Here is a 21,824-nt window from a genome sequence, read left to right on the forward strand (position 1 = left end):
CATAGCTGCCGGTCAATTCGTTCTCCGTGTAATGATCGGCAAAGTTTGGCGACATCTTTAAATATGGGGAATGTAAATGGTTGCTATAGCAACAAGCATGCTTTTAAAAATAGAATACAAGTAAATTGGTCATTCAAAATTGTTTTTTTTAAACAGAAAATGCTAAAAGTATTTTTTCTTACTACAGAACTAATTTATTAAAAAAAAAACACACATGCAAGATATTGCCTGAACTGCAGCTTTAATCCTGACAGAACACAGATCTTTTTTTGTCAGATCTTTAAACAAACTATAAAGTAATAACATGGGGTGCATGCTTTAAATTCGAAATGAATAATACTGACTTTACTCACACACACAAACAAATCAAAAGTAAAGAGGAAGCAAAAAACGGCCCATCCCATGTGGTCATTTTCAAGTTATTTAAACGCGAAAAGAGATGTGAGTTCAACACAAGTTCACGAAACAGGTCAATATTAAACTCTTTCTGTTCGTGAAAATTTTACGAAATAAGCAACACCCCCCAGAAAGGGAGGGAGATTTGTCTGGGGTGGCGCGGGCGGTTGCAGAGTTCCCGCACTCCTCCCCAAGGCATTTAAATTAATGCTGGGGATCGCGTGAGGCCTCTGCAACCCTAAAATTTACCGGGATTCAGACGCGTCTCCATGGTATTTGACGCCGCAGGGTCATGTGACGTCACCGGCGTCAAATGACGCCGTGGGTCACGTTATTTTCCCGTCACGTGACGCCGGAGCATCATTTGACGGTGCTGCCAGGCAGGAGAGGGGTCGCGAGACCGGGGGAAGCCAGGCAGGGGGGTGCAGCATCAAAAGTGTGCGCCCCCCTGCTCCAGATAACACAACATATCACCTAATTCAGAAATTATAGTCTGCATGGGCTTAAATGGCAGTGTGGGAACAGAATATCATATCTTGCTATAATGTACCAGAGGGAAAAGAAACCTACTTTATCTGTATATCTTACTTCCTTGGCTCACAAAAGTGCTTAAATTCTGACAAATGTCACAGGAAATGGTCATTTTGCAATACTGCTGTCAGTACATTTGCTGCAGTTCGTGTATGTGGTCCGTTTTGCTGTGGGAAGCAGCGCACAATTTCTATAAGAAACTGATATTTTGTAGGTGTAGGGGTAATTTATGAAAAATCTCCCTGCATCAAAACTGTTATGATATTGGTGCAAATTACAAGTTTACATTTAGGAAACAAAATATTTTAATGCATTCAGTGGAATCAGTATTGCCCCAGCTTTGCAGCATAGACACTTTGATAAAACTCATTGCTTACAAGCCAGCCGCATAAGCTTTGTACCCATGATAATATATTTAGCATACATTTTATTCATGTAAATATTCTAACTGGGATTTACTACCGGTGTGATCATAAACTAAGACATGTGAATATTTTGCTGGTAAATATGAATATGGGTAACTTTGTTATTTAGCATTATGGGGCTAATTCTATTTCTGCCAAAGCAGCCGACTGGGCTATTTTTAGGTAAAGCTTCCCATTGATTTCAACTGGGAATTTGGGCCCAAAAACCGACTGACTGGCCAATTTGGCTGACATAAATTAAGTCCCTGTGACCCTTATTCTATAAAGAGCAAATGTGTTGATATCAATGGAGTTTTCCATACAATAGCCCCATATCACACTTAACAATAATAATAATTCCTCTGAATTCACATACCAAATGGACAAAACATATATTAAATATATTAAAATTGTCCAATACAAAGTGCAGACAAATGGCATAATGTTAGCCTCTGCACTTTTATTTAATTAAAAATCACTCTAGATCATGTACAGATGTGTCCTGCATTAGCATATACAGAAGCACTTAACCCAACTTTAGCTGAAGTCATTTAAAGCATTAGAAAAAAATGTAATACGTTTTCTTTCTTCATTAGGTATTTAATTACCTTAAACGTACAAAATGTAGCCAAAACATATACAAGCTTTTTTGTACATGCATCAACGTTCACTAAATGGAAAAACTTATACAGACTTTATACAAGACTTTAAGCTTCTGGTCCAAACAAATTATTTTGAAAGTAGGCAAGAAAATAATACCATTCCTAAAATATATTCAAAAACAATTAATTAATACTGTAGTAGTGGCTGCAACAAATAATAAAACATGGTATAATGTTTTTCCTGTCTTTTTCTTTGATTACTTAGGAACAAAAGAACAACGTGTTGCTGCAGAAATAAAGCCTTGAATATTGCTGAACATGGCAGACAGTGCCAATCAGTTACCCTTTTTTTTTGGCAACATTACACGTGAACAAGCTGAAGATTACCTGAAGCAAGGAGGCATGAGTGATGGCTTGTATTTGCTCCGCCAGAGCCGAAACTACCTTGGAGGTTTTGCTTTGTCTGTTGCTCACGGGAGGAAATATCACCATTATACAATTGAGAGAGAGTTAAGTGGAACATATGTAATCACTGGTGGGAAGTCTCACGTTACGCCTACTGAGCTATGTAATTATCACACTTACGAGAGTGACGGCCTTGTTTGTTTGCTTAAGAAACCGTGTAATCGTCCATCTGGTGTCCAGCCCAAAATTGGACCATTTGAAGACCTAAAAGAAAATCTTATCAGGGAATATGTGAAACAGACTTGGAATTTACAGGTAAATCAAAATCATTCTGCTATACTGTACAGTGCGGTGATGTATCAAAGCCCCTGGCTGATAAACTGGGGCACACAATTGCCTTCAATATTGTATTTAAGGATAATCTATGCAGTCTACTGTATGTACTTGGGTCACTATTCAATATCATGTGACGCTTCTTCTCCCCGTTAGGGAAGCCTCTGGAAAAAAGGCTTCACAACACATTGAATAAGGGCCTTAATCTATTTAATACTCAGCGGAAACATCATACCAAAAATATGATGGCATTGCACACATCGTATGAAATAATGTTTAATTCTTTGGGGGGAAGTTATAAAATCAGAGAATTCTGTGGATTTATTTTTTTAACAAATGTACAGTAGGGTGAATAATTTGGATTTTCATAGTCCAGAATATTGACGGTCATGAAGTGATCAATTGAAATTCATAATAATTAACTGCACAGACGTCCACTTGACTCTTTTTCAGCTTCTTGAAACAATAGACTTTGGTTTCACCGTACATAAAATGAACGAGTCTCTGTCATTGTACAGTAACTCTTATTCACAATGCTGAATAATTAGAACATGCCATGTGGTTGCCAAGTGTGTAGAGTAATAACCCAATCCCGATTTTTTTTTTTGCTGTGTTTATGTATTTTGCTGTGTTGCTGGGAAAACATCATGCATAGAAGAGCAACAAACACAAACACCGTGCCAATGCCCAATGAACCGTAGAGGCATATCCAACAAGCTACTGTAGTTGCAAAGCCATGCATTCATTTCATTCAAATGCTAGTATTACTTTATTTCATCATCCTGCATAAAATATAGGTATTTTCATCATCTGGGCAACACATACAGTATTATTACAAGTAAAACATTAGACCCTAGTAAAGCTTTTCTGCTGTTAGGAATGTTGATGTCCAAGTGATTGCAATCTATTCTCAAACTACATTCTATTCTCAAACTACATTCTATTCTCAAACTACAGCATTGATTTAGTGTGCCTTATTTCTTTGGAATAGCGATAGCTGTTTATGCTGCCGAATTATACATTGTACTTTTAGGTAACTAATTCATAGAGCATGTCCTATTGTAATAGTTTACCCGGCTGCCTAGCAAAATGCTTCAGTTTCCAATCATGTAAGAAAGCACAGATTTACTGTATTCACAGCGATTTTTCTTTTTTGAATAATTACATTTGTTAATCAAGTTTCTTAGATTTACCTCGGATCAGTTAAGTGGTTGTGTATGCCACCTCAGACCTGAGAGACCAGATGCACAGGTTGATACATACCTTAAATATATTAATGCCATTTATTTGACTTGTTTGTTACTCCTTCAAGTCTTACTGCTTCACTTAGCCTACTTCCCACAGTCCTCACAAGTGGCCCATTGATCAATGTCTCCAAGCAAAATTTGAACATAAAACAGTACCATATTGAGAGTAATGGTATCTTGTGCTATGATAAATGTTGTGCCATTTTGTTGTTCCAGTTTTGCAGCCCCACAGACACAAGCACAGCAAGACATACCCTGACAGAATAGTAATAATAAAACGTGGATGTTAAAAATATCTTGCTTAGCATACATTGTTATTCATATTATTGATGTTATTATTATTATTATTATTATTATTATTGTTATTATTATTATTATTATTATTATTATTATTAGATGTATTGTTATGTACTGTAGCACTAAAAATCCTGAGTTCTGTACAAAATTAAATACAACATTATGATTAACACCACAATAAGTGCCTGAGGCATAAACTGTATGAGGGAGATTTCATGCCTGCCCCATGTATTCTGCAGTATACAATCTTTGCAGTTTAATTAATAGGAGATGAGAAATACAATAGGAATTCATGTGCAGATAAAAAAAAAAGAGGCATTTGCAGTAAAGTAAATCCCCAACTGAAAATTTGGCTAGGGTGAACTAACAGTGGATACAACGTTAAGAGAAGTTGGAGCCAGGAGAATAGAGGTTGATAGAAGTTTTCAGGGTAGTGTACTGCAATTAAAGAGAATTATTTTCAATGCGACACAGAGATATGTAGAGTAGGAGCCAGGTTTGGACAGAGCAGTGTGCGCTCCCAAGTAATAAATGCAATTTGTACATTGATACAATACATTGCCACCTAAATATTCTGAAAATGAAAAGCCTGCTTACCCCACAATGTTAAACCAAAACGCAAGTCCCCTGTTAACTTTCTTATCTCATAACTAAACAGCCCATGCTTTCTCTTTCATTCTTACAGAAAGTAGCTTTTAGTTTTCTATATTTTAAAAACAAGATTTATACCAAGTTAATCAAATAGATGTTTGCTATGGAAATGAAAACCACTGAGACTGAACCACAACCATCTAAACAAACTGCAGATTCTGGATTTGTTTTTAGGATTGTGACCTCCTTCCCTTTGTTTCTGCTCTCCTGCCACCTATCCACAGGTGGTTTCATTGGCAGGTCCTTTAAAATGAAATCCCACACCAAGCTCTCCTGTCCTTCATATTTACATAATGTTTACAGTATGCTCAGTCTAATGTCTCCATGGATTGATTTCCCCTTTTTATTCAAGGGTGAAGCTCTGGATCAAGCGATTATTAGTCAAAAACCTCAACTGGAGAAGCTTATAGCCACAACTGCACATGAGAAAATGCCATGGTTCCATGGGAAAATCACACGGGAAGATTCAGAGCAGTTAATACTTCACGGGCCGAAAACTAATGGATCCTTTCTGTAAGTTAACATTGCTGTAATTACTGCTTTAATTCTGATGCTGCTGATGATGAACAAACATGTATTTCTAATGTTTGGGGAAATAGAGAAACGGGTTTATCGCTCTACATTTCCTCGCTTATAAAAAAAAAGTGAATATACATTAATCTAGAATGGACTAAATTAAGAACGATTTTTGGTGGAACATTTGAGCAATGCCGACATATTTTGTATAGGTGAGGAGTGTTAGTATTTGCATTTGTCTTTTAGGATTTTTTTCTTAATGATTCAAACTTTTTTATTGCATGTTTTATTCCTTTTTCTCTATCCCAGGCCTTAAGCATTTTATTAGCTGTTCAATTTATACAGTATATTTGATCGTTCTAAGAGAGAGAGAAAAAAAACATATGGTATAGTACAGGATAAATGGAGTGACTGATGCAAAAAAAGTGCAGAATAACATCATCTAGACCCTGTCAGGATCCCTTCCTCTTCTCCTTCCAAGACAGCTGACTTGCAGATACTGTATGCTGAAATAGTGACAAGCTGTCTCATGGTTGCCCTGGGACTGGTCTGGATGGTGTTGAGCATACTGTTTGCTTCAACTCCACTCTGCTCTGATACGGGACTTTGCTGTGATCTTTTTCCATGATCTTTGTATCATTGAGATACTGAAACAGAAAAACAGTCACACACACACACAGGAATCTTCTCAGTCATCCTCATATCTCCTCTCTCTTGGGAACACTGTTGCCCAAATATAAGTCCATACAAAGAAATAATGTATTGTACAATTCACTTGAAAACATAGCTGCATATTAAAATATATGTGTTGTGATTGGTTGTACTTCCAAGTTTGTTCATCCACCTCTATTTAATTAGCCAGTGATAATAAATGCAAATCGATAAATAAAATAGCTACATGAAAACCTAATTATATACATGTACATTGCTTGTGTGTGTACAATGTAAGTCTAGAAGCCTGTCCTGTCCATCCCAGTTAAATCAACCAGGCCCTCATAACCTCTTTTAAATTCTCCCACTAGCTCACTTTTGCAGGGTTTGTAAAGCTGTGGTCTCTCCTTTTCACACTGAGCGAAGAGCGAGCTCCACTATTCTTCTCAAGCAAAACACACTAATGCATTGTCCTACAGAGCTTTTTTTAGACCTAAGAAGGCATCTGTCTCTCATTAAGTTAGTGTTTATAGTTATAGTGTTCCTGGTATGTTTCCTGAGTCACAGGAAATTGCATATACTTTCTGGTAATTGAAACTACAGTTGCCATCTTGTCTGGTGGGCCACAATGTCTAATATTTAAAAATGTTATCTTGCATTTATAAAATTGCTTCTTTTATGACTGCACTGCTTAATGCTAAGCCTACATATAATTGAAATACGTTGTTTCACAATTTTCCTAGCTTGCTTCTTTAAAGCTGCTGACCAAGCAATATCCTAGATGTGTTTTTTTTTAAAATACATCAGTTCTGTACAATGGGAAAATATTTGGAGCATTTAAAAAAAAAAAACTCTGAATGATTTTTTTAAATGTATTATAATGTACAGTAATAAACATTTTTGGTTTCTATAGCAATCATTTACAATGTCACGTCCCCTTCCTCTTCTGAAACAGGCTCTGACACACCACTTGTTGAGCCCTACTCTCTCTCTAGCAGTGTACCAATTGTATCTAGTGATTGCCTGGTCACATGATCCTCCCCCCAGAACTTTGCATATTCGGTCTTCGTCTGCTGCACTGACAGCCATTTAGTGAACCCCTGAGACGAATCTTTGCCGAACGATCACAGGAGTACGGGTCGATCAGCAAGCTAATTACTTATCATTGTGAAGGATTGTATTAATGCACATACTGTATTAAAGGGTTTTTTTTAAATTAATTTTTTTAAATAAAAACCAGCACCTTGGACTACTGCTTTAACAGAGCAGCAACCATGATATTGCAATTTATTTATTTATTTATTTAAATCATGGTCACTGGAGGTTTAACAGGTTAGAGCAGTGAGAGCACTCAGTGAGAGCACTCAGTGAAAGCACTCAGTGAGAGCACTCAGTGAGAGCACTCAGTGAGAGCACCCACTAGCAGGCTCAAATGACAGACACAGAATAATACAAAAGTCTTCTTGGTTTGCAAAAGTAAAGACATAAGTACAACTAAGAAATGTTATTTATATCTAAATTGTGAAATAACTCTGCTATTATGCACTGTCCATGTTTAACGTCCAATGTGCTTAAGTGCATCGATAAAAATAAGTGAACACATCAAACTTGGAAACATCCTCTTTTTTTGCCCTCCTCTCCGGAAAAGCTTGGGATGGCTGTGTGCCTCCAAGGCAAATGTGAATGACTTAAGCACTGCTAGCAACACTAATAAGAAAAGTCATTTTAGACGTCCAATTCCTTAATCCGGATCACAAATTGCAACCATCAAATCACTGCATCTCCTGACATCCTGCCAGCACACTTTAATGACATTAATTGTATGCTGGTCTCCTGTACTTTTGCAATATCATTTACCTTTTCCCTCCCAGCCGTCTGATTGCATCCCCTTTTTTAGCTGTGCATGCACATTTTCTAAATGATTGATCCACATTGTACAGTTTGCAAGTACAGTACAGTATGTTAATCTCCAAATTAGAAAATGTAAGCTCCTGGTGTCCTAGTTTTAGATCTGAGGATACCACTTTGTCACTGCTACGATTGGTGAATACCGCTGTAAAATTAATGACTTAATTAGATTTCCCTTTTATATACTGTGTGTTTCTGATTTACTCTGATTTTTGAGCAGGATTGAACAATCGCAATCTAAATTTATAAAATACGTTTGCACACACACACACACACACACACACACACACACACACACACACACACACACACACACACACACACACACACACACACACACACACACACACACCTTCATACTGTATTTGCAACGCACAACTTTTGACTATGATTTTACTAAGGTCCATATACAGTAGAGCTCACAATTTCATGCTGTTAATGCATAAGGCCCTGGTGATTAAGTAGCTCTGGACCTGGGAAGAGGTGTTTTTGTTTGTGGCTAATCAATCTGAAGTGTATTTAATTCATGAGTTTCTATATTTGCAATTAAGAATCTGCACAATTCAGCAGTCCGTTTATTTATAAAAATGCTGTGTTAGACCAATACATGTAACTAATGCATCCCATAGTCTTGAGCTATACCATTTAAAAATATTTTTTGAAAGGCTAGCAAAACAGAGTGTTGAATCAGCACTTTGCCTCTGAGAATTAAGTGTCTGTGTCTACTGTATCTTGTTATTGCACAGGTTTACTTTCAGCAAGAGATAAATCTTTTCTGTTATAGTTAACTTTGGGAGATTCGCTGGTTGTTACAAGATACCAGATACTGTAGTACCGCTAAAGCGAAATAACGGCTACATATTGTCCTCCATAAAACAAATTTACGTGGACAACATTTATACAAGAAAATACCAGGCCTTTAGTGTACTTTGGGGAAACGGAAGAAAAAAACAATCGCAAATCACACGTTAAGTGAAAAACATGTGCAGTACACAATTGTGATCAAAGTGTAAAAATTACAACCATACAGGATAGTGCATCTCTAAAAAAAAAAAAAAAAAAGAAGCCTTTCCAGGTGTCTTCGGGTATGATAGTTCGGATGTGTGGAGAGTCCAGATATATGAAAATAAAAAAAACATACAATATAGTGCAATATGTTTGAAAATAAAGTGTATTTGCTTGGTTTTGAAATCCAACAATGTGTACTCAAAAATTTCCCAATCTTTTGTACATATCCAAATCAGTGGCAACAGGTATGGCAACCTTAGTGTAACGGAGTGCTCACAACAAACAAGGCGTGACCGTGAGGCCGAGGTGGGGATTGATATATATATATAGTTACATAGTTACATAGTAGATGAGGTTGAAAAAAGACGTAGGTCCATCAAGTTCAACCTATGCTAGATTTAGACAACAGATACTTTATCCTATATCTATACTTACTTATTGATCCAGAGGAAGGCAAACAAAAAACCCCATTAAGGGGAAAAATTAATTCCTTCCTGACTCCAAGAATTGGCAATCGGATTAATCCCTGGATCAACATCCTTCCCATGTATACTTATTTGGTATATCCCTGTATACCTTTCCCATCTAAAAAGATGTCCAACCTTTTTTTTAACAAATCTATTGTATCTGCTATCACAGTCTCCATGGGTAATGAATTCCACATTTTAACTGCCCTTACTGTAAAGAACCCTTTCCTTTGTTGCTGGTGAAATTTCCTTTCCTCCAACCTTAAGGGATGGCCCCGAGTCCTTTGTACTTCACGTGGGATGAATAGTTATTTTGAAAGCTCCTTGTATTGTCCCTGAATATATTTGTATATAGTTATCATATCCCCTCTTAGACGCCTCTTTTCTAATGTAAATAAATCTAATTTAGCTAGCCTCTCCTCATAAGTTAGAATGTCCATCCCCTTTATTAATTTGGTCGCTCTTCTCTGCACTCTCTCTAGTTCCATAATGTCTTTTCTTAGGATTGGTGCCCAAAATTGTACTCCATATTCAAGGTGTGGTCTTACTAATGCTTTGTAAAGGGGCATAATTATGTTTACTTCCCTTCCATCCATTGCCCGTTTGATGCAAGATAAGATCTTGTTTGCCTTTGCAGCTACTTCATGACATTGGGCACTATTGCTAAGCCTGCTGTCTACAAGCACTCCTAAATCCTTCTCCATCAAGGATTCCCCCAATATATCTCCATTTAATTTGTAAGTCGCCTTTTTATTCTTGCATCCCAAATGCATAACCTTACATTTATCTGTATTAAACCTCATCTGCCATTTACCTGCCCATGTTTCCAGTCTCTCCAAGTCCTTCTGAAGAGAAATTACATCCTGCTCTGATTCTATTACCTTACACAATTTAGTATCATCAGCAAAGATGGATACTTCGCTCTCGATCCCAACCTCAAGGTCATTAATAAACAAGTTAAAAAGCAGGGGTCCCAGTACCGATCCCTGAGGTACTCCACTCATGACTTTAGCCCAACCTGAAAAAGTTCCATTTATGACAACCCTCTGTTGTCTGTCCTTTAACCAGTTTTCAATCCAGGTGCATATATTATTACTGAGTCCAATTTTCTTTATTTTGTACACCAACCTCTTGTGTGAAACCGTATCAAAAGCCTTTGCAAAATCTAAGTATACCACATCAACTGCATTACCCTGGTCTAAATTCCTACTTACCTCCTCAAAGAAACAAATAAGGTTAGTTTGGCAAGATCTATCCTTCATAAATCCATGCTGACTATTACTAATAATTTTGTTTTCCATTAGGTATTCCTGAATATTATCCCGTATTAAACCTTCAAGTAGTTTCCCTACTATTGAAGTCAGGCTTACAGGTCTGTAATTTCCCGGTTGTGATCTAGCTCCCTTTTTAAATATAGGCACCACATCTGCTTTACGCCAATCTTGTGGTACTGAGCCTGTGGAAATGAAGTCCTTGAATATTAAATATTATTGTTTGGCTATTACTTAACTCCTTGAGAACTCTTGAATGTATGCCATCGGGGCCAGGTGCCTTATTTACTTTTTTCAAGTCGCTTATGAACTTCTTCCTCAGTTAACCAATTGTTCATTAATATGGAGGTTGTGGCTTCCTCCTGCGGCACTACTATTGAAATTGATTCTTCCCTGGTAAACACAGAGGCAAAGAATTTGTTTAATACCTCAGCTTTTTCCTTATGTCCAATTATCTGCAAACCCATCTCACACTGAAAGGGTCCTATATTTTCTTTTCTCATTTTTTTGTTATTAAGGTACTTAAAGAACTTTTTAGGGTTGACCTTACTTTCTATTTCAATCCTTTTTTCATTATCCATTTTTGCTAATTTTATTGCCCTTTTGCAATTTTTGTTACATTCCTTATAATTCTGATACGATGTCTCCGTCCCTTCTGACTTAAAGAATCTAAACGCCTTCCTTTTCTTGGTAACAGGCTGGAGGAGGCGCGTCAGAGAGAGAGAGTGAGTGTGATAGAAGGATACGGTGCAGGAGACAAGTGTGGGGAGGATCCCAGAGGCATAGAAATGACGAGACCCATGCGCGCACTGACCCGCCGCGCACTGACTGCGCGCAGCGTACTGATGACGTTTCCGCGTGGGCGTAGTCTGGAGGTGGGACCAGAGACCATGGTATTAACCTATGCACGGGATGCGCGCGCGCCTAGCAAGGTAGCTGGTCCCAGGATAAGGAAGAGAAGCGTAATTTCTGACTGAAGGAGCGGGGGGCCCCGATCAAGGGTTGGGGTAAGTGATGAGTGCACCAAGCGTGTCGCGGATCACGGATCCTGACACAGTAAATAAGATGCAGAACCAAAAATAGTTTAGACTGATAAAAACTTGTTTGTCTATAAAAAGTCTGGCTTCCACTCTGCACGTTTCACCGGGTCCACTGGTTTCATCTGGTTCATTAGGATTCATCATGGTGCATCAGGATGAAAATGGAACCGGTGAAACGCGCAGAGTGGAAGCCAGACTTTTTACTGGGTTGGAAGCTAAACGCCACGCTACCTACTCGCCCACCTGATGATCATCCGGGAGATTTCATCTGGAAGTGTGGGAGCTGAGACGAGTGATGCGAGCCCAGCTGAGAAGGATGGCAGAGAGAACGTCCACACATTCCAGCTGGTCACTCTCCATTACTTGTTCTATTTGCGCAATTTTATCTGACACCATGTGAGTGTATCTTATCTTATCAATAGATAAACAAGTTTTTATCAGTCTACACTATTTTTGGTTCTGCATCTTATTTACTAAGGTTGCTATACCTGTTGGACTCAGGAAACATCACAGACAGACACCATAAAGACACACCAATTACCACTGATTTGGATATGCACAAAAGATTGGGAAATTTGTACACACTTTTGGATTTCGAAAACCAAGCAAATACACTTTATTTTCAAACATATTGCACTATATTTTGTATGTTTTTCCTATATTCATATATCTGCACTCCCCAAACATCCGGACTATTGCACATTTGGGATTGAGAAAAACAATCCAGAATGGATTTGAGCTGCGAATTACGATTTTATTATTGATTGTATGTCACTTAAATTTTGGCAAATTATTTGCATTATCTGATTTTATTCACAAAAAAATCACTAAATATCATGGGATATTATTCTTATTAGAAGAAATTATTAGGTCTAAGTGCCAATACAGTATGTAACACTTTTTTCTCACTTGTTTTTGGGTATGAACAGGAACAAATAACAGTGCACAAATATCCTCAAGTAAAATGAAAAGTGGGGAATATAGTGCAATAATGTATGGTGCAAAATTAGATATAAATAAAAAAAATGGGGATAATCCCACACACATTTTATCCAAATTAATCAGGCAATTTGGGGCAATATTCCTCTGCAACCAAACAGCAACATGTCCTCCAACAGCAGCTAAATGGACCAGATGTTCCTCAAACAAATGAAAGGAGAGAAATATAGTCCAAAAGAGTTTAATACATAATGCTGAAAGTGAAAATACACTTACACATAGCAAGTAAAAAAAGTCGTTGTGACCACTCTGGGTCTGGACACGATGCATGAACCATCCTGGAATCCACTCTCCACTCCTCTCCTTCCATGCATGTGCACGTGACATCACGTGACATCACTTCTGGAAAATGGCCGCCGCTGGCACGATGCACGAAGGTAAGGTGCTGGAAGCTGGCATTTTGAAGGGGTTGGTTTCTCTATGGATGATGTAGATACCCCAGTCCGTCCTCAGGGCTCCTGAGGAAGTTCACCTGAACGAAACACGTAGGACACCCCTTGTGCAGAGAGGACTGAGGTATCTACACCATCCACGGAGAAGCTAACCCCAGCTTCTAGCACCTTACCTTCGAGCACATGGTGCATATAATTGCCCCCACTTTTCCCTTGATACATACAGTATATGATAAATACGTCAGATTTTTAATTGCAAATATAGAAACGTATTAATGAAATGCACTCCAGATTCATTAGCCATAAACAAAACACCTCTTTCTAGATCCAGAGATACTTTATCACCAGGGCTTTATGCATTAACTATACAAAACATAGTTCCGGTGAAAAGCGCAGAGTGGCACTATCCTAGTTGAACGGAGGACGCAGCACGCAGCACTACCTACCCAATCGCCCGCCCCCGATCCAGCCGGTAGATTTAGACCGGAAGTGCAGGACGTGAGACTGAGCAGAGTAGAGGGAGGATGAGAGAACGCCAAGAGACCTCAATTGGCTGTGCTCCAGATATTATCCAAATGCTAATTTGTCTTTGAGACCATGTGAGTGCATTTCGAAACACTTTTATTAGATAAATTTTTTTTATACAAGTACACACTATGTTGGGTCCTTTACTTTAACAGCAGAAGTGACTAGACCAAAGGGGCTCAAAAGAATACCTGAGACAGACTATTTAATCATATCATCACTGTTGTGAAAACGCTTATAAAGAATGAGTAATTTGTGAGTACACATCTCATAGGATACAGAGACTGAAAGATCACGCTACTGTTTAAACTGTACATATTACACTATATTTTGTATATTTCTATTTCATATACATCTGCGCTCCACAAACACGAACCACTTTATGCATTAACTGCATGAAATTGTGAGCTTTATATGGACCTTGGTAAAATCGTAGTAAAAAGTTGTGTGTGGAAAATGTAAAAACATTTGTGTGTAAAAACAAATGTATTTTCTTAATACATTTTAACAATTTAGGGCCTCATGCAGAGAGCAGCGAATTTAAAAATTGGAGAGTTTAATAAAAAGTAGCTTTTTTGGAGAGTTTTATTCTCCATATGCAGAAAAGTGCGAATTCTGCAATGTTTGGCATTAATGCGTGTGGCGAGTTAGAATTGGAGAGATGCGCGCTGCAGAAATGTGTAAAAAAAAAATCGTGCATTTTTTTTTCCCTTTCCTATAGGCGGCGAGCTCCATGTAATTGCCAACTTTTCTTGGAGAGGCAAATAGTAGCAAATCGCGCCATTTTCTTGGCGCGAACAGCCGCTAGATGCCGTTCGCGGCTCTCTGCATTAAGATATTTTTAAAACTGGCGAGATGTAGGTTCTCGCCAGCCGCGCGGCGAGATTTTGAAAACGAAAAAAAAATATGGCGCGTTTTCCGTAACTCGCCATTTTCGGCAGTTTTCTGCGCGAATTTCCCCAAAAAATGGCGAGATTTGAAATAGCGCTGCTCTCTGCATGAGGCCCTTAGATTGTGATTGGTCCATTTCAGGGGTCTGCAACCTCTCAAAGAAGAAGAGCCATTTTATAAAAAAAAATGTCTTTCTCCAAAATATTCCAAGATTCGCAACACATGCATGAATATTACACCCCCCAAAAAACACATACATATACTGTGCACACACTAATAGTTAGATACCGTATAAGCATTAACATACGAGAAAGATATGTGGGGGCATAAAATTCATCTCACATAATAAGTCCCTTTATTTAGTTTTTTTCACTTTTAGTTTTTAACACTTTATTGCACACTGCAGATTGCACAGGATACACAACAACAGGAAATCTTAGGGCCTTCACCATCAGGATGTATCCGTTGACATTCACTCCAGGCCTAGTGCACCTGAAGCAGTCCTAGTTCTTCCCTTACTCCCTGGTGGAGTAAGAGGAACAGTCTTCCACTCCACTAAGGGAGGGAGTACAAACTAGCAGAGTTCTCCACAGTTATTCTGGTAGGCCAGCCTCTCTCAAGGGTAGAGGCATAACTCACTGAATTTGGTAGTGCAGCCCCTTAAGTACAGGAAAAGCAGGAACCAGGTCCGAGTCTCTGATTGGACACAAGGCCTAGTTGCACCGTCTCCCCTGTGACTCACGGAAGCTGCCAGGGGTGGGGAAAACCGAGGATTTGTCCTGGCAAGCCTGTGTTTACTAGGGCGTACTGCCAGGAGAAGGGCAGGCTGGTAGCCATAAACCAGCCATGGCTACACAATTAAAAAATTATTTTAGTTAAAAATGACAACAAGTTTAAAGGTTGGAAAGCTCTCCCTCAGGGCAGATACAATTAGCAATAAACATACAGTATTTATATACAGGTGAAAACATCTGATCCTCATTAGCTACAACAGCAGTATGGGTTAACACGTGATATACCTCAACAGAATTCAAGATCCACAGAAATATACTGGCTATCAGATCAATCTATGATAGGATATAGTTATAAAACAAAAGTAATATAAGAATAACCCAGTAAGAAGAATAAAAAAATGTTAATCATTCATAATGACAATGAAAAACATTTCTATCCAATGACAGTAAAAAATATTCCAGTATAGATAAGTATTTTAAACAAAAATATTGAAAACATGTGTATTCTAATATATATATATATATATATATATATATATATATATATATATATATATGTAGAGGTATCAGTACCGTGTTAGCCGAGCTTCAATAATCAAAAAAATAAAAAAATAAATAGATGATACCGTTCTGTGGCTAACGAAATGCTTTTATTTGTGCGAGCTTTCGAGATACTGTACACTGATCTCTTCTTCCGGCGATGTCATTCATTGTAACATCGCCGGAAGAAGAGATCAGTGTATCTCGAAAGCTCGCACAAATAAAAGCATTTCGTTAGCCACAGAACGGTATCATCTATTTTTTTTTTTATTATATATATATATGTATATATATATATATATATATATATATATATATATATGTATGTAGTTATACGTTACCGTTCCAAGGATTGGTAAACAAGAGACAGCACTCAATGTTGAAAATCAAAGTGTATTAGTGAAAGCAAAAATACATCCAGAAACCCAACGTTTCGGTCCTACAGAATGGGACCTTCCTCAGGGGGATACAAAGGGAGAATGACACAGTTCACCACATATTTATACATCAAACACTGAAAGTCAATTAACCAATCACCATCACCCAATTAAATTAACACAAGAAACCTGCAGCTCTGATGTCATGTGTTGATTAAGCTTACATAAGATACCTCCATACTGCTAATCACCCAGCTGTGTATTCATCCATTGTCATGGTTATCAATGGGTGTGAGCTCTGATTGATATGTCAGGGGCAATAGGGAGAGGATATCTAAACAATTAAGGCAGGTTGTGCCATACATAAGTGAAACATAATAAAACCAGGGACATATATATCAAACACTGAAAGTCAATTAACCAATCACCATCACTCAATTAAAATAACACAAGAAACCTGCAGCTCTGATGTCATGTGTTGATTAAGCTTACATAAGATACCTCCATACTGCTAATCACCCAGCTGTGTATTGCATCCATTGTCATGGTTACCAATGGGTCTGAGCTCTGATTGATATGTCAGGGGCAGCAGGGAGAGGGTTTTTTAAAGAAGTAAAGCAGGTAGTGCCATAAATAAGCGAAACATAATAAAACCAGGGACATATAGGTGTGGGGGAGTGTGGGGGAGTGGTGGGGATCATGATGGAATGTACTGACATAACTAGAGGGCAGAGCCAGACTATGTCATATGAACCATAAGTGCATATGGGAATACCACAATACGTAGAACTTGCATGTAAACAAATGATGAATAAATATGCATAGACTTCTAACCAAAGGAGAGCAACAGAGGATATTATACCATGAAGCACATCAGTGAAATTAATGTGATTGTCCACACACGCACATGTCCATAGGTATCATCAGGATCTGACCTAAAGAAAACAACTTAGCTTAAAATCCTCGTTAAGCCCTTTTGGGGTCATTGTACTTAAATCAAAGATAGCTTTAGCTTCCAGCTGTAATAGTAGTTTATTCCTGTCGCCACCCCTGGTAGGGGCACGAGCCTGTATAATGGGCATGCATCTTAGAGTTGCTAAACTGTGTCTGTGTTTCCTGAAGTGTCGTGCCACCGGTTGGTGTTTCAAATCATCGTCATCTTCAGCACCCAGAAGTGCCTTCCTGATTGCACATCGATGAATACTGATACGTTCCTTTAACATTCTCATCGTCTTTCCGACGTAGTAGAGCCCACATGGGCACTTGATGAAGTACACTACATATTTAGACTCACAGTTTAAATATTGTTTAATTTTTGTAGATTTGCCAGTCTGAGGGTGAGCAAAAGTACTTCCTGTTTGCATAAACTGGCAGTTGGTACAGCCATGGCATCTGTATGACCCCGGTTTTCTCGCCAGCCAGGTCTTTGCTGGCATGTATTTGTCAACGGGATCAGAATGTGTAAGCAGATCTCCCAGATTTCTGCCTCTTTTATAACAAAAAAGGGGTGGAGCATTAAAGTCTTTCCCAATCCTGCGATCATTAGCCAATATATGCCAATGTTGTTGTATAGACCTTTTGATATGTCCAGATGCAGTACTGTAAGTGCTGACCACCTTACAGCGATCAGAATCAGTGGTCCTCATTGTTGGTGACAGCAGCTCCTCCCTCTTTGGGATCCTGGCTTTGATGAGTGCCTTATTGACTTCTTTGGGATCATATCCCCTCTCTAGAAAGCGAGAGGCCATCTCCAGAAGTGCACACTCCACTAGTTTGGGGTCACTCACAATTCTCCGGACACGTAGTAGTTGTGAGAAAGGGAGACCTGCTTTTAATGGTGGTGGATGATGGCTGGTTGCATGTAATAATGTGTTCCTATCTGTGGGCTTCTGGAATAGACGTGTGCAGAGTTTTCCATTGTCCTTATAAATAATGGTATCAAGAAAAGGAACTTCAATGGTACTGTAGCTAGCTGTGAACCTAATTGTACATGGAATTTTGTTTAGATACTCAGTAAATGATAGAAGCTCTGTTTCCAGTCCTCGCCAGACCAGGAACACATCATCAATGTAGCGATAGTAGTTAGATATACGGTCCGCAAATGGGGCATCGGTAAGCAAATGGGTGTTCTCGTAGGTGTCCATGAACAGGTTGGCATACGCCGGTGCCATGTTTGACCCCATAGCGGTGCCTGTTAGTTGCAGATAAAAGGTTTTCTCAAACCTGAAGTAGTTCTTATGAAGTATCACCTCCAGCAGCAATAACAAGTATTCTGGAGGCGGCCCCTTGTGCTCTGCAAACTTACTGAAGTGGTCACGGATCGCTTCAATGCCCTCCTGGTGTGGGATGTTAGTATATAGACTGCCCACGTCCATGGTTACCAGTATAGTATCTGCAGTAACCGGCGAAATGCCTTCCAATTTGTGGATGAAGTCAGTTGTATCTTTGACAAATGTGGCCATCCGCATCACCATGGGTTGAAGGTAGAAATCCAAGAACTGTGATAATGGATGACACAAGGACCCCCGTGCCGAGATGATAGGTCTCCCCGGAGGCTTGGTCAGAGATTTGTGTATTTTAGGGAGTATATAAATGACCGGTGTAATGGGGTATGTTTGCATCAGGAACTTGGCTGTTTCCTCCGCAATCCACGAATTATTGAGTCCTAGCTGTATGATAGAGTCAATCTCCTTCTTGAATGGCATTGTTGGGTCTGATTTCAGACGCTTGTAGTTAGTATCATCTCCAAGCTGGTTGGAGATTTCCTTTTTGTAGTCAGAGTATGCCATGACTACAATTCCGCCACCCTTGTCTGCTGCGCGTATGATGATATTTGTATTCGCCCGTAGTGACTTCAGTGCTTCATGTTCTTCCCTGGTCATGTTACGGAAACTAGTTCTGTATTGGCTGATACGTTGTCTAGTATCTCTCTCCACAAGACTCATAAATGTGGTGATGTTATGGTTCACGACCACAGGATTGAATGAACTCCTAGTCTTGAAACGGCCCCCAGTAATTGGGTCCCTGAGGGTGCTTGTTGATGTATCCCCTGTAGGTTTGCTATAAAAATCTTTTAGACGCAATTGTCTATTGAGCTTGAAAAGATCAACCTCCCATAGGAACGGATCCTAAAGCTATCTTTGATTTAAGTACAATGACCCCAAAAGGGCTTAACGAGGATTTTAAGCTAAGTTGTTTTCTTTAGGTCAGATCCTGATGATACCTATGGACATGTGCGTGTGTGGACAATCACATTAATTTCACTGATGTGCTTCATGGTATAATATCCTCTGTTGCTCTCCTTTGGTTAGAACTCTATGCATATTTATTCATCATTTGTTTACATGCAAGTTCTACGTATTGTGGTATTCCCATATGCACTTATGGTTCATATGACATAGTCTGGCTCTGCCCTCTAGTTATGTCAGTACATTCCATCATGATCCCCACCACTCCCCCACACTCCCCCACACTCCCCCACACCTATATGTCCCTGGTTTTATTATGTTTCACTTATGTATGGCACTACCTGCTTTACTTCTTTAAAAACCCTCTCCCTGCTGCCCCTGACATATCAATCAGAGCTCAGACCCATTGGTAACCATGACAATGGATGCAATACACAGCTGGGTGATTAGCAGTATGGAGGTATCTTATGTAAGCTTAATCAACACATGACATCAGAGCTGCAGGTTTCTTGTGTTATTTTAATTGAGTGATGGTGATTGGTTAATTGACTTTCAGTGTTTGATATATATGTCCCTGGTTTTATTATGTTTCACTTATGTATGGCACAACCTGCCTTAATTGTTTAGATATCCTCTCCCTATTGCCCCTGACATATCAATCAGAGCTCACACCCATTGATAACCATGACAATGGATGAATACACAGCTGGGTGATTAGCAGTATGGAGGTATCTTATGTAAGCTTAATCAACACATGACATCAGAGCTGCAGGTTTCTTGTGTTAATTTAATTGGGTGATGGTGATTGGTTAATTGACTTTCAGTGTTTGATGTATAAATATGTGGTGAACTGTGTCATTCTCCCTTTGTATCCCCCTGAGGAAGGTCCCATTCTGTAGGACCGAAACGTTGGGTTTCTGGATGTATTTTTGCTTTCACTAATACACTTTGATTTTCAACATTGAGTGCTGTCTCTTGTTTACCAATCCTTGGAACGGTAACGTATAACTACATTCTCTATATGGGACGTGCACCTGTGGCTTACCAGCACCTATTGGAGTGCCAACTGCCTTATCTGACTATATATGTATGTATATATACATAACTTGAAGTAATTGTTTTCAGTATGACTTTATCAGTCTCTCACATCGTTGTAGAGGAATTTTGGCCCACTCTTCTTTAGAACGTTGCTTCAGTTCATTGAGGTTTGTTGGCATTTGTTTATGCACAGCTCTCTTAAGGTCCAGCCACAGCATTTCAATCGGGTTGAGGTCTGGACTTTGACTGGGCCATTGCAACACCTTAAATCTTTTCTTTTTCAGCCATTCTGTTGTAGATTTGCTGGTGTGCTTGGGATCATTGTCCTGTTGCATGCCCCAATTTCGGCCAAGCTTTAGCTGTCGGACTGATGGCCTCACATTTGACTCTAGAATACTTTGGTATACAGAGGAGTTCATGGTCGTCTCAATGACTGCATGGTTCTGTGGCTGCTAAACAAGCCCAAATCATCACCCCTCCAACACTGGGCTTGACAGTTGGTATGAGGTGTTTGTGCTGATATGCTGTGTTTGGTTTTCGCTAAACGTGGTGCTGTGCATTATGGCCAAACATCTCCACTTTGGTCTCGCCTGTCCAAAGGACATTGTTCCAGAAGTCTTGTGGTTTGTTCAGATGCAAATTTGCAAACCTAAGCCGTGCTGCCATGTTCTTTTTAGAGAGAAGAGGCTTTCTCCTGGCAACCATTCCAAACAAACCATACTTGTTCAGTCTTTTTCTAATTGACCTGTTATGAACTTTTAACATGCTAACTGAGGCCTGTAGAGTCTGAGATGTAACTCTTGGTTTTTTTGCAATTTCTCTGAGTATTGCACGATCTGACCTTGGGGTGGATTTTCTGGGACGTCCACTCCTGGGAAGATTGGCAACTGTCTTGAATGTTTTCCACTTTTGAATAATCTTTCTCACTGTAGAATGATGGACTTGAAATTGTTTGGAAATGGCCTTAAAACCCTTCCCAGATTGATGGGCAGCAACAATTGATCCTCTAAGATCATTGCTGATGTCTTTCCTCCTTGGCATTGTGTTAACACACACCTGGATGCTCCAGACCAGCAAACTGCTAAAACTTCGGCTTTTATAGAGGTGGTCACACTTGCTGATGATCAATTAATCAAGGGCATTTGATTAGTAGCACCTGTCTGCTACTTATTATCTTAATTCCTATGGAAGCAGTAAGGGTGTACTTAGTTTTTCACACATTGCTTCTCCATTTTGGCGTTATTTTTGTTAAATAAATCATGACAAGGTGTAATATGTCATGTGTTGTTGTTCATCTAAGGTTGTATTTACCTAATTTTTAGACATGCTAAGGAACAGATGATTGTTATTATGACCTGATATGTAAAGCCATAGAATTCAAAGAGGGTGTACTTTCTTTTTCACACAACTGTA

At 39.0% G+C, this 21,824-nt stretch overlaps 1 protein-coding gene across 4 annotated transcripts in view; it reads left to right on the forward strand.

The window, feature by feature from the left end:
* Positions 1-21,824, forward strand: part of SYK (spleen associated tyrosine kinase) — a 217,347-nt gene that overhangs the window by 72,893 nt on the left and 122,630 nt on the right. For all 4 annotated transcript variants that reach the window (XM_075600006.1, XM_075599996.1, XM_075599985.1 and 1 more), the window contains 2 exons: positions 2,199-2,653; positions 5,219-5,379. In XM_075600006.1, the coding sequence (XP_075456121.1) occupies positions 2,252-2,653; positions 5,219-5,379 (563 nt within the window). In that variant the 5' untranslated portion in view covers positions 2,199-2,251. The remainder of the gene's footprint in view (positions 1-2,198; positions 2,654-5,218; positions 5,380-21,824) is intronic.

The sequence above is a fragment of the Ascaphus truei genome, chromosome 1 (genome assembly GCF_040206685.1).
Source record: "Ascaphus truei isolate aAscTru1 chromosome 1, aAscTru1.hap1, whole genome shotgun sequence".
Lineage (NCBI taxonomy): Eukaryota > Metazoa > Chordata > Amphibia > Anura > Ascaphidae > Ascaphus > Ascaphus truei.